Source organism: Ceratotherium simum, chromosome 1 (assembly GCF_057802395.1).
Source record: "Ceratotherium simum simum isolate JZ-2026a chromosome 1, ASM5780239v1, whole genome shotgun sequence".
NCBI classification, from domain to species: domain Eukaryota; kingdom Metazoa; phylum Chordata; class Mammalia; order Perissodactyla; family Rhinocerotidae; genus Ceratotherium; species Ceratotherium simum.
In genome coordinates, this window is record NC_141900.1 from 79,974,458 (window position 1) to 79,987,728 (window position 13,271).

Genomic DNA, 13,271 nt, shown 5'->3' on the forward strand with positions numbered 1-13,271 from the left:
TATTCGTCTATGAACATATATAAACACACAAAAACAAGGAGGCTCCCTTTGCCAGCTGTGTACAAGTCAGTATGTGCCTTCAGGATGCTAACAATAGATACCCATCTACACGGTATTATTGTAACACGTGTGTGGTGATGTATACTACACACATCTCTTGGACATGTTGTTCCCATTTAACTGAGCACTGCAGACATATCAAATGGCCCAGGACAGACATCCTTCTGTTAGAAAATGCCACATCTTCTGTCTCGGAACTTTATCAAATTTCATTACTTTACCAAAGTCGTAAATATTTGGAGAGACTATTATTCACTCTTGGTGAATTTTTCAGATCACACATTAGATGATACGACTCCCACATTGAACTTTCAAAATGGAGGAAGCAGGAGGGGGTCAGAATCAGTGATTTCTAGCTGAATGATATGAACAGAGCCCTGAAGTTTGTTGATTAAATAAGCATGTTCCAAGTATTTATTTCCAACAGTCAATGAATCAATTTTCACGTGCAAGAATCAAAACCAAAATTCAAATTCATTCATAATGAACCACCCTTATCTAATGTGTATGTGTGCGTATGTGTGCATGTGTGCTCACGAATGTGGAATGTGCCTTTACAGGCACACACATCTATGCGTGTATATATAACATACACACAGTTTTGTTACCTCAGGGAAAGAGGAAATGGTAATAAACCATCGGCAGGCATCTTGAGACTGCAGAGTCAACACAATGGAAATATATACAATAATAAAATTAAAATGGTGCAGCATTCTCGGGTAGGATAATACAGATCTCAATAAATACAGCAGAATTTGTTTTAAAAAACAAAACAAACACCATCTCTCCACCCAAGATGAAAGGTCTTTCCAAATTAAAAAAAAAATCAGAAAACAAACAAAAGCCCCAGATTTTCTCATAATTGTTAGTGCCTATATAGAATATAATACACAAAACCATTTAGCAGGTGCATGCAAGAAGTGAAAGGCAGGGGAATGCAGAGGTGTCTGGTCGCTAACGTGTGGGGCCCGACATGTCCTGGGTTCTGCAGAGGAGCTTGGATCCGGAGGTCCAGCTCTATTCCGCCGCTGCCTCGGTAGTGGGGACCCCGGCTGGGGCTGGGAAGGGACTTTGGCCTTGATCACTGGTGGCCCGGGTGGAGCCCGACCTGCAGGGGCCCAGGGGGCGGCAGTGGCGGCGGCAGAGGCGGCAGCGTCGAGGGCGGCGGCTGCTGTAGAGGGGGCGGCGGGTCCGCGCCCGGCTCCCCAGCAGGTGTGCGGGCCAGCCCCAGGCTGCTGTCGTGCAGCTTTCGGACGTGCTTCTTGAGGTCAAAGTTCCTGCAGAAGCCCTTGCCGCACGTGGGGCAGGTGAAGGGCTTCTTGTCGTTGTGGGTGTGCATGTGGAAGGTGAGGTTGTAAACCTGGTGGAAAGCCTTGTTGCAGATATTGCACTTGAACTGCTTCTCCCCGCTGTGGGTCAACTTGTGGTTTTTGTAATTCCCTGAAACAGACAAATGACAGGGACGTGGATCTGAAAGGACGACGAGGGAAGAGGAAGAGCTGCCACAGCCCGCACAGCGCTCCGCGCCTGCACTTCTCTCCCCAAATTTATTTTTTAACATCAACAATGAAGCCGCTCCCTCCACATTTTAAGATGTATTTATTAACTCAATTGTATAAAAGGAGAACAAGCGGTTAAAAAGTTACATCCCCTCGGAATATGAACCATGCCTTTCTCTAATATAACCAGATTTGCCAGTAGGAGGTTGGAATGGCAACATGGGCGCCAGCAACTAGCTGCGTTTTAAAAATCGTTTTCTAAAATATCCCGAAGAGATCAGAGCTTTCGGTAAGACTACCGTGAAAGACAACGTCTCCCGGGTTGCATACCTTTTTGATGAAATCCTTTGCCACAGAATTCACACACAAACGGTTTGTAGCCTGCGTGTATTCGGGTATGTGTGTTTAACGTGGAACTTCTATTAAATGCTTTGCCACACTGGTTACATTTGTGAGGTTTTTCCTAAGAGGAAGGGAGGAAAAGCAGAGAAGTTAAGGCATTTTGTTATGAAGCGGAGTCCTGCAAACTCAAAAACACAGTACTTCCCTCTCTCTCACGCTTTTAAGCAGAACAAAGGCAAACCCTACATGGCATTTCCCCTGTCCAGCTAGCACATTTTAAACATACCTTGTGCTAAAGAATACGAGTTTATCGGCCATTTTTCTACAAACCGTTCCGAAGTAAATCGGGTGAGATTGAGACAGTTCGAACACACCTGGGTGTGAATGATCTTGTGCCTGCACAGAGTGCTGGCTTGCCGGAAGCCCTTTCCACACACTTTGCAAACGAAGGGTCTGGCTCCCGTGTGCACCGGCATGTGACGAGTTAAGTTATAATGTGCATTAAAGACCTTAAAGTTAAGACACATGTAGAACAGGTTAGCTCAACAAGCACTGTGAAATCAAACCGTGCAGAGGGAGGGGAGGGAGGAGATAACATCAAAGCCAGTGTATACAAATAGTTACAAAACAAAATTAAATTAAATTTAAAAGGAAGGAAAGAAGGAAGGGAAACTTCCCTTCTACATAGTACTTGCCTTCCCACACACTTCGCAAGTGAAAACTTTGGGCTTGGTATTAGGAGAGCCTCGGCTGAAGTCAGAGGTTTTGAATGCGATTTTTTCCGACAGAAGCTGGGCGCTTTCTTTCATGTAATGCTGCAGCTGAGCCTGGGACAAGTCTTTGAAAGCTACTCCCGAGGGGTACTTCTCCACCGCCGGGACCACCAGTTTATTCCTTTCTGCTAAAAACGTTTTTGGCTGCGGGTGCAAAGGGGAACTGAGAAAGTAGGAAGCCACCGGGTGGATGTTAACGCCGGCTGCCTGGTGGCACGGGCCGTCGCCTCGATTCAGGTAGCACAGGGCTCCCATGGCGTGAAAGGAAGAATGGTTGACCACACGCGGCCTTACCAGCTTGTACTGCTGCAGCGGCAGCGCGTCGCGGGCCAGGTCGCCCTTGAGACTCAGCGCGCAGTTGAGCAGGTCGCTGCAGCTGAACGCGGGCGCTGCGGCCGCCGCTGCCGGCGCCGCCGGAGCCTCCAGACTCGCCTTCCGCGGCTCCGAGCCAGTCATTCCCGCCTTGGGGCTCGTGTCGTATGCCACAGGCACGAAAGGGATCATGCAGGGGATCGACGAGTTAAGATGCAGAGAGTGCTTGGGATCCCCCTTGGGCACGGCTCCCTGCAGGAAGTGAGGGACGGGCAGGGCCTTGGGCTCGGGGGTGCGCGCCATGATTCGTTCGATGGAGAAAGCCAAGGGTTTGGAGGTGCTCATCATGTTGCCCCGGGCCGGAGCAGTGGCTAACATTTTGGCAGTCCCGTTATGGCAGCTACTGTCCATGTCTGAGTCGCCAGCGTCCTTCAGCCGAGGCCGGGCTGCGCCGTCGTTGCCTTGTTCCCTGCTTGTCACAGACCTGCGGAGAGGGGGACGGGCACCATCACCATCAGCAGCCTCCTCCTCCTCCCCAGCATCACCAGCCGAACCTGCCTGCCCAGCCCAATGGACTCCTGCCAGCCCATCGCAGAGTTCTTGGCGCACCAATGACTCAGGGACAATCACTACTTATTTCTATCAATAGAAAGTGTTGTGTCAATAACGCAGCCAAGATCTCGCCAATCGTTAACTTCCAAGAGGAGAAGGTAAACTAGATAATTGCTCAATTCGCTTCCAACAGTCAACAGGAAAACTTTTTTTTTTCCTCTGCAGTCAGTGACTACTTTTCATTGGTGAGTGAGGTTCCCCCGCCCAGAAAAGGCGGGGGCGCTCTACGCAGCTCTGCACGCCCTCCCCTCGGCGCACACACTCTCAGGCGCACAATTCGCTACCCTCCACGCTCACCGCCCCCCCCCCACCCCCGCCGCCTTTGCTTTTTCCTCTTTTTAATTCTCAATCTGCTTAACCAGGCTTTAGAGGCCAAGCAAATCTGAGATCAATTTTCTCGTTTAGCTCTAAGTGACATCATCTAAAATCATTGTGCAAGGGCTAAATAAGGAAACGGAGTCTAATTCGGGGGCAAACGCCAGGCTATATTTATCAAATGCCAGGCTCCAGAAAGCCGCGGCCAGGACGCCTCCGGGAGCGAAATCCCAGTTTTCCTTGCATGGTTCCGCCCGGCCGGTTCTGGGCTCAGGTCAGAGCTCCTCTACAGCCCTCTTTCTTCCTCTAGGGCCCGGGGCTGAGTGCTCCCTGCATCCCTGAGTCTCCGCGGCCCGAACCGAGTCTGGACCATTTGGAAGACGCCAGCAGGTAACTGGCCTCCCAAAACGCCCTTGAGAATTAAAGGCCTTGGGAGCCTTGTTGTGTGTTTGTGGTTTTGTAAACGCGATGCCGTGACATAAACTTGGGAAAGACACACTCCATCCACAAAGTGGAGGAGGAGTTGCAAGGAAAAAGCGGGTATCACACCAAAAGAAACCTCGACGAGGGCCGGATCCTACCCCCGATACAGACAAACACCCGCGCGCGCGCTTTTATGCGGTTCTATTGACAGCCGGGAAAGTGAATTTCTTTAAGTACCTGCGCTCAGCTAGAGCTCTCTTGGAGCATTTTAAATAGTGAATGTTGAGCGGAAAAGGGAAACTATTGATTCCCTCCCCCAACCTCCCGACTGCCGGTGTCTGCACGCCTCCTCAAATCAGCGCAGGCGGCAGCCAGGGTGTGTGTGCACCGCCGAGCGGCGGGCACTGCGACCTGCGGGCGCGCGAGTCTTGGCCACAGCAGCGCTTCCGCCTCCCAGAACGAGCGCGGAAACCATGCCTCTGCAACACCGCCCATCCAGGCCTCGGCCAAACCTCCCCGGGAGGAGTGGTAGAACGTAGGGAGTGTTCCCGGCAGACTCCTGTCGCGGCGACTCTGGCTGCGCGGGTTCTCGCCACCTGGCAGGACGCGGCCCGGAGCGCGCCGAAAGCAGCGGCGCGCACCCTCCTCGTCGCTCCCCTTCGCAAGCCTGCGATCGCGCGGAGCTTAGCCCTGTGTCCAGGTGTGCCTGGGCCGGGCGTGCGCTAGCGGCTGCGCAAGGAGGACTCGGCGGCCACGAGCCCGCGCCGGGAGGCGGAGGAACGGCGCAGAGGTGCCAGCTCAGGGCCTGGCGGCCTTTCACGCCCCTGTGAGTGGCCCCCCGCAACAGCCCAGGGTACTGTCTACCTGGTAAGTTACCCTCAGCGGGTGCTTGTAGAATGGGTGGTGGCGAGTGCCAGACATCGGGCCAAATGGGTGTGGGCGTCCTCTTGCTGCAAGAGCTCTGGAAAGTGTCGGCCTTGGAAGGCTGGATGCAAGAGGACTAGAAATCCTGGGATTGTTGAGCCTCTGACCAATTCCACCCCAAAATGCGAAGTTGGGCCCCAAAGGGAGGAAATTGACTTCAAAATATTCCCTCCTCCCTATCCCATTGCCCAGCACAGGCCAGGGGCCACTCGCTCTGGCTTTTCATGAGGGTCTGCCCCTCCCCCGCTTAGCGAGCAGAGAGGGGTGGAAACCGAGAGAGCCCGGTCTGGGAACGCGCCTTATGCCCAACAGTGAGGCACAGCAGCTGGATGAGCGGTGGGGAAACCCAATTGCTGAGGAAATAGGGGAGGAGGCATAAGTCCTATTGGAAGTTGAAGGCAGCCAAAGGGCCAGGTAGGAGAAAGGTCTGGGTGCGACCGGCCTTAGCAACTACGCTTGGAAGTGCCTCAAGTCCCAGGTGGCTTCGGGCTGGGAGGACAGATGCAGCGGTAGAGAGAGAATGACGCGAGCGCAGAGCACCAGGGTCGAGTCCGTGAAGTCCACAACCCCAGTGCACTTCGGAGCAGTTCTTGGACCGGGCGCAGTCACCCAGGGTGCACCCAGCCTGGAAATTTTCTTTCCTTTTGCTGTTGGGGCCGCAGAACCTATCTCCTCTTCTCCCCTGCTCAGACAAAGAGCGCGGGACGGCTTTGCTAGGGGAAAGGAGCGGGGGCGCCCCACGACAGATGGGTCGCGGTTAAGACTTTAATTGCTGCCTTTTGGGGCGGATCAGGTTTCCTTTCCTACCTGCCGCTACCCAACTTCGAAAAATCTCCCTCCTGCTGCACTACTCGGACATAGGGCCAGGTTTAAAGGAAAAAGCAAAAAAGCACGCAACAAGCCGGCTCTGGAAAGCTTTGGAGCGCCCAGCTGACTTGTACAACTCACCCGCTTCCGGAGCGTTACCTGCCTTCTTGACTGAATGCCACCAGTTTGCTTTACGTTCGTCGCGTGTCCCTCCCTCTCCCCTTCTACCCCTCCCCCACTCCCTCCTCTTTAACGATATAAGAGCCTTGATTTGACCTCGGTAAATTTCTCTTTCTCCTTCCGTGGACACTGAACTAAAAAGGAAAATTATTGGCTTAGGGTATACGTGTTTTGTATAGTTAATATTTCAAGTTTGCTTTTCACTGGTCTTTTCTGGGTTTGCCTTTTTGACAAGTGTTTGAAAGTATAGTGTCATTTGAGTAACACAACTATGGCAAAGTAGCAATTATGCCCTTCCTTAAAACATAGAACCGAGCTTCCTAATCATAAAGATGTGAAGAGATGCTTTATACATCCAGGTCTTGATAGTCCAACATTTGTTAATGAGTATTTTTCAGTCAAAACCCAACCTAAAACCTGTGTTAATTTTTAAAAATATCTCTATTAAGTAAAAATTGTCTTAAAATGTTAAATGTATTTAGGAAGGGCATCCATCTTATTGCCAAATCTGTCCAGTATTTTGGGGGTTTTTTTCCAGATACTTTTGAAAAACAACAGAAATCACCAATAAAAGCAGAGCATATTTGGCAAATTTAGAAGTTTCTAAAACTGTTCAACACTTAATTGTTTATTAAAAGAGTGCAAAGGAGCCTTGTTTGTTTTGTTAATGGCAAAATCAAAACTCAATTATAGTTTCTTTGGATTTTCTTAAAGAATCCTATAATTCCCCCTTTATTCATCAGAGCTGATGATTAAGTGTCCCTCCTCTTCCCAACTACAAAAGGCAGTATTTATTTGCCCTACCTACCCACTTTAAATCCTTGAGGAAGGCAAGTTTTAAGTGTATGGTTTATCCTGCAGGAGATGCGTCCTCACGGAAGCAGAACAGTACTTGATATGAAGAGACCAGATAGCAAACTCTGAGTTAAGACCTTCTGAGAAACTAAGAAAAAAGTTCTACTCCTCTAAAATAATTTCAAGTTCTCTTTTTTCTAGGGAATCTAATTTTGATTTCAATGCTTTCTAAACTGTATTCTTGATATTACTCAAGAACTTGCATAATTTCCACAGGCTTTTTATTTACATCCCTGTCACAAGTAAATGCAGTTTCCGGTCAAGGTTCTTGCAATCTGAAATAAAAGGCAATTTAATAGAGCCATTAATTCCCAAATAATCCATAATCTTTCATCTCTTCTTCCTTAATAAGTCACAAAATACTGTTGAATTTTTAAAAATAAAAAGTAGATTGGGAAATACTATAATTTATCCAACCTTCTGCCAAGTGCATTAATTCGCCCCGGTCATGTTTTTAGGGTTTTCAGGCCTTTCCAACATCCACAACCTGTGCCTCTTCATCAAAAACAACAGCCTGCTTTCTCTTTGCTTCTTATTAGCTACTACAAACTAAAGGAGGGAGATATTATTATTCTGACAACTCCCCCTCCCCAGGCATCCAAATTCATCCACACTTTTTTCTGTTTAATAAATAGCACCAAAGGCAAAGTATCTTCCTTCTAGAGGAGGAAAAACATTCCTAAAGTCTTCTACTCTTTTGCTCAGTCTTTATCTCTGACTGGTCTTTTGTTATTTCTTGTGGTGTGTGATGGAGGCGGGGTGATGGAACAGGACTCGAATAGGAAGGGGTCTGCAAGGTTCAAGGAAAGAGTCTTGTTGAGTACCTCAGAGTAGTTAATGAATAGACAGTGGGAGTTAACTTTCCAGCACATTAATAAACACATAAGCTACAAGTTCAGCTTTAAGACTACTAGGGTGCTTTTAGTTTGGTAGCAAATAATTCTGACTAATTTTGTCTAGCTAGCATGAGAAGTGCAGAGACAGGTTAGGAGTATCACAGGTTAGGAGTGTAGGAGGGGTCAGTTAACTCACAGAACCCTCCTTTCTTTTGGGGGAGGAGAGGTGGGAGAGTGGTCTGTTGTTTGTCTCTAGACCTTTGTTGTTACTATTTCTTTTGTATTAGGATTTCATTTAAACCTAGTGAAATTATTCTTCTCAAAACAGCATTTACATGTTAAATCAGTTTGGAAAAGTAAATGAAAAGCCCCAAAGGTGAGAGCTGTTAATAAGCCAACAGTCATTACAGACACCAATCACCTGCCCTGGATTTGTTTCTGCCCCTCCACTAATGCTGGGATTTTTCTCACCCATTCCCACAGGCCTGGGAGGTGTGTTCCCTCCAGACTGCCAGGCTCCGACTCAGGGCTGCACTTGATGGAAAAAGAAGTTTATAAACAAGCAACCCAATTTCTCCAACTTATTTCGAGGAGCTGCCTAGAAGTTAAGCAACAAAAACCAGCAAAGTTTTGCTTGCAATTTACAACGGTGTTATTGAAACCTGGGAAGTGAACAATTAGAAGACGATAGCCAAAATATGCTCTTTTGCCCTACACTGATAGCTGGTTATCCAACTGGCTGCTTAGCATTTTGCAGCAGTCCCCAGATAATTTTTAAAAGTCGTTTTGTAGTTAAAATAAAAACTGTATTCAACACAGTGCGACTACTTCCTTGATACTACCCACGAGGTTTAGAGCAATTTTGATGTTATTTTCAAACTTCCTTATTTTTCGTGAAATAAAAGTCGGTAATAGAAACTCAAATAACACAGAGAAAGGAATGAGCTTAGAGAAATGGAGAAACAAGAGAGGGAAATCGAAATCCTTGAGCCAGAAATCTCTGAAAGCTGCTTGTAAATTCAGTTACCTCCTGGACCCCGACCGTCGGTCGCTCCCTCCCGGGAGCGCCCCGCGCTGACCCGCTGCCCGCGGCCGCCTGGGGCTCCATCACCGCGGCGGCCTCGCGCCCCCTGGCCCTGGCCGCCGAAGGGAACTGTGTTCCGGCTGCTGGCGCAGGAGCTGGGTCGCCCCACCTCACTCACGGTTCGGTTGCCCAGCAGAGCCATTTAATAGAAGCCCGAGGTGAAACAGAAAAGCTGACAACTCTCCCCGGTCGGGCTCTCCACTTATTGGTTCTTGCTCACGAGTCCCAAATAGTTAAAATGACGTCGGCAAGGCCGGAGGCGACGGGGCTTTGGGAGCCTGCCTTGGAGGGGCCGGGAGGGGCGGTGGCGGGGTCGCCTGGAGCGGCTTGGAGGGGACGGGAGCTGGGGCGCCACTACTGCAGCCGGCCGCCAGCCTGATCTCCGCGCCCGCCTGCCCGCCGCGCCGTGCGCTCTGGCCGGGCTCCGCGGCCCCTGCGAGGCCTCCCGGGTGCCGGGTCCGCCAGCGCCGCGCGGTCGCCAACTGGGTCTCTCTGACCTCTGGCCTCTGGGCCGCCACTGCCGCTGCGGGCCCCGCAGTCCCTCTGAGGCCCGATCGCTCTCCTCCCTCTCCCCGCTGCGCCCCCGCGCATCCTGCGGGGGCTCCATCCCCCCTAAAGCTGGAAAAAGGTGGGGAGGAGACTCCAAAGAGTTTCGAGAGGGGGTATCGGATCGGGCTTAAAGACCGAGTAACAGATGGCGGAGAACTCTTGTTTGAAAAGTTTTTGAATAGAACATTCGTTAATAGACTTGCTTTGACCACTCAGGGTGTAACTGAAGGGTCATTCAATCTAGATGTCAGGTGAAAGAAAACAGGCCTGACGCTGTGGCACGCCCAAGAAGGTGCTACAGCATCTCTTTACTAGTTTTGCCTGTCATTTTGAGTTTCCCCGGAAAACCCTTTCTGAAGCCATTTCAAACGGGGGAAGGGGGGCACCCCAGAGTTCTTCCCCCAAAAACTTTTCATGTCCATTGTCATGCAACGTACTTTTGTGCCCCACCCCACCCCCTTCCACCTCTCCAGAAATCCTCCCTTCAAAGCCATTTGACACCTAAAATTAGTCGGTGTCTCCTGAGGGTCCGGGGAAAGGGAGAGAATTTTTAAACTAGATTCTCCTGTTTAAGACAGTATCCTTCTTCTTTCCTCTCTTGGCCTCACCCTCCAATTTGTCCTTTCATTCTGGTTCCTGAGCTCTCCCTGTCAAGTCCTTCTTCCCTTCCGGAAGCAGCGATGGGATGGCTGTCCACAGAGCCACAATACCCCGCGGCCACCTCCAGCTGGCTTCCACAGTCCTGAAGGGGAAGACACGCTCCGCCACTGGCCGGCGCTCTCTTCTCGGTGGGGATGGACGCTCTTCTGTGCTTCCCCCATCTCACTCCCTTAGGCCTCTCTCAGACCAGATCCTAAAGGTATTGTACAGGTTTCAAGAGTTGAGCTGTAACATCCGCGCCGAGAAAATCCAAAGAAGCTTGATCCGTCATTAAAGAATCTTACCAACTTTTACAATATTAAGTTTAAATTATTGCCTTCTTAGGTCGAATTAACTTAGAATTCTTTTTTTTTTTTTTTTTTTTTTTGCCTCTTCCCACCATGTCCTCTTTAAGTTCAGTTAATTCTTTGATTCACTAACGGTGGGTCTGCCCTCACAGTTTCCCATTAGTTTCACAGAGGAAGAGGGTACTGGAAACACTGCGAAGCGTTAAGCGCCTCGCGTACGTGTTGACGCTGGCAACAGGGCAACAACATCTAGTGGCCCGCGGTGACCTCGAAGAGCTGGCCGGCTGGTGTCACAAACGCGGCCCGCCGCGGCTCCGGGGCTGGGGTGGCGGCCCTGCGCCCCTGCCAGCCGGCGGGGTCGAGGGTGGGGAGGGAAGCCGGGTCTGGGTATAGAGCCGGAAGAAGAAACGAGGCTGTGAATCATTCAAAGACTGAATGGGATCGCTTCCTGCTGCATGGAGTGGGGGGGTGGGAACCCTCCTCTACCTAACCTTGTGATTCACAGCTTCTCAGAAATTTACATAATACAAGGGCGTAGATGTAAACCTAAAGGACAGAAATAATAATTCAACAGCACATATTCCATTTTCGCACCATGGGCCTGGATAAGTTCCCGGTGTTGGCACATGAGCTGATTTCCAGAACTTTTTACTCTGACGGAGAATAACTGAACTTTCACACCACTGTTGAAAAGAGAGGCAGAGAGGAAGAAAAAAGGGAGAGAAAGAGAAATTGACTTCAATGACGCTGATTTAGATTTCTTACTAAAGGCAAAAGTTTTAAAAATTAAGAGCATTATGTTGTGTTCAAAAGGCAGCAGGCATGATAATAATCGAGAACCCTCACTTTCTAAGGGATCTGTTTCCCTTTTATTTGGCTGACGTCAACATTTTATTTGGAAAGCAAAGTCATCACCCCTTGATATTAATAAGAAATTCCAATTTATTATTTCTCTAAATAAGTGAAGGCCACAACATCTACAGCAAGAGAGACCCCACTGTCAACTGGGCTCCACTGGCCAACTCAAATATAAGATGGAAAAGTGAAACGTGGCAGCTACAAAATATACATGACTGCTGTCGTTGACTTTTGGATATTTTTTTTTTCCTGCATTTGAACTCAGATGACACTGTGTTCTAATTCTGGAGCCCTACTTGTGGTGTTTTCTAAGTGATCCCCTGGGGAATGTGGGGCAAGAAGAAATCCAGGAACAAGGTTTGTGGGATCCCTTATTTTAGCCGAGAGGGCCGCCGCAGAGCAGATGCCCTTTGATCTTGCGTTGTGCCTTGGCCAAGGGCGTCTGGAGTCCGGCTGTCCAGCTGTCCAGCCGTGGGTGAGCGATGGAGCCCTCCCCTGCTGTTTAAGTGCGAGGTGGTGGTCACTGGAAATTGGAAAAACGAAAGGGCTTTCTTTTCCCTCCTCTGCCGTCTTACTGTTATTCTGGCTTCCCTTTCCCCTGCAAAACCCATGTGCAAAATTGGCCATATTCTCTAACATTCAATCTAACCCATTGGTAGTTTGCGGTTGTTACTTTAAATTAATTTCTAGAGATTTAAATTAAACCTGTATGGGCAGGAACTTAAGAGAAAAACGTTCACTTTTTCAAGTATGTGGTGAAATTCTGACCCCCAACTGCTGCCCCACGGAGAGTAAATTATAATCCCCTTTCCTCCTCTCTGTCTCTTACTATCCTGTTAAAGCTGGATTCTTCAACTATCTGTTGAAATCCAAATGACCTTTCCTTCTTTCTAAGAAAGTTCTTCATAAGTACTCCTACCACTCGTTTGTCCCAGACATTTTGAGGGCTGGAATAAATGATGCCAGTTCTTGCGTTGCTTTGGCCTCCTAGCCTGGATGCACCAGCTTGGGGAAGGCCACACAGCTAGTGGACTCCTTGTTAACCAGAAGGGATGGTGGCAGTTCCCCTTTGCCTTGAATTGTTTTTCTGTAAAATGGGACTAAATCAAAGCCCACTTCATTCTTGGGAGGCTTTGAGATTGAAAACAAATTTAAAACTAAATCTACTTTACATATAAAAAGCTGTCTATCACCTTGTTAAAAAGTTAAGCTACAAACTTTTCCAAAATATTTTTAAGTACAGACAACTATACTTAAAAACAACCCTCTGCTCAACGATTAGATTTCTGGTTACATACGTGGAAATGTTAAAATACACGTAAAGAATCACATTTGCTAAATTATTTTTCATAACCTCCAGGAGTCTCCTTTTCCTTGGTGGCCTGCTCTCACATTCAGTCCTGAGTTCCTCAGGGGACATTTTCTTCTGTAGATTCACAAATTAACCTTTCACAAAAGCTTTTCTAAAATCCCAGTTTGATTAAAGCAGATTTCCTCTCTTTAGAAGCAGTTATGCATTTCTAAAATTAATCAACTTTCTGATAGACTATCCTAATTACATGAAAGAACACATCTAGCAATCACGAAATGTGACAAAAAACTGGGCAGTTTGAATGAATGACAGCGAATGAGCTTCCTCATTTTAAATGCTTTGAAGTGCATTTAAAAAAATTATGATCCAGCTTTGGTGGGAGGGGGAGGACCTTACAGAAGTCCACCCCTGCCACTATCTGCTGCTTCTCTGGCCTTTCTGTGTTTCACTTTCCACTTTTTGAAATCCAGTCTCATTGTGTTCTAGCCTTTTACCAAGTAACTCCTCTTTAATGCAAATTTTTTTCTACCTCCCTATCAAAATCTCCTTCCAAAGTTACAATTAGTTTTGCTTCCTTGGCATT

General features: G+C 48.5%; 1 protein-coding gene across 2 annotated transcripts; it reads right to left on the bottom strand.

Moving 5' to 3' along the window:
• Positions 1-1,141: 1,141 nt before the first annotated feature.
• FEZF1 (FEZ family zinc finger 1) lies at positions 1,142-3,445 on the bottom strand. 2 transcript variants are annotated; one of them, XM_087435448.1, is made up of 5 exons: positions 2,969-3,445; positions 2,597-2,818; positions 2,276-2,410; positions 1,890-2,022; positions 1,142-1,500 (listed from the first exon to the last, which is right to left on the bottom strand). In XM_087435448.1, the coding sequence occupies exons 1-5, from the start codon at positions 3,395-3,397 to the stop codon at positions 1,142-1,144; spliced, it is 1,278 nt and encodes a 425-aa protein (XP_087291574.1). In that variant the 5' UTR covers positions 3,398-3,445. The 2 variants fall into 2 exon arrangements, with proteins under 2 accessions (XP_087291574.1, XP_004418809.1); XM_004418752.3 differs by having other exon boundaries at positions 2,597-3,445.
• Positions 3,446-13,271: the final 9,826 nt, after the last annotated feature.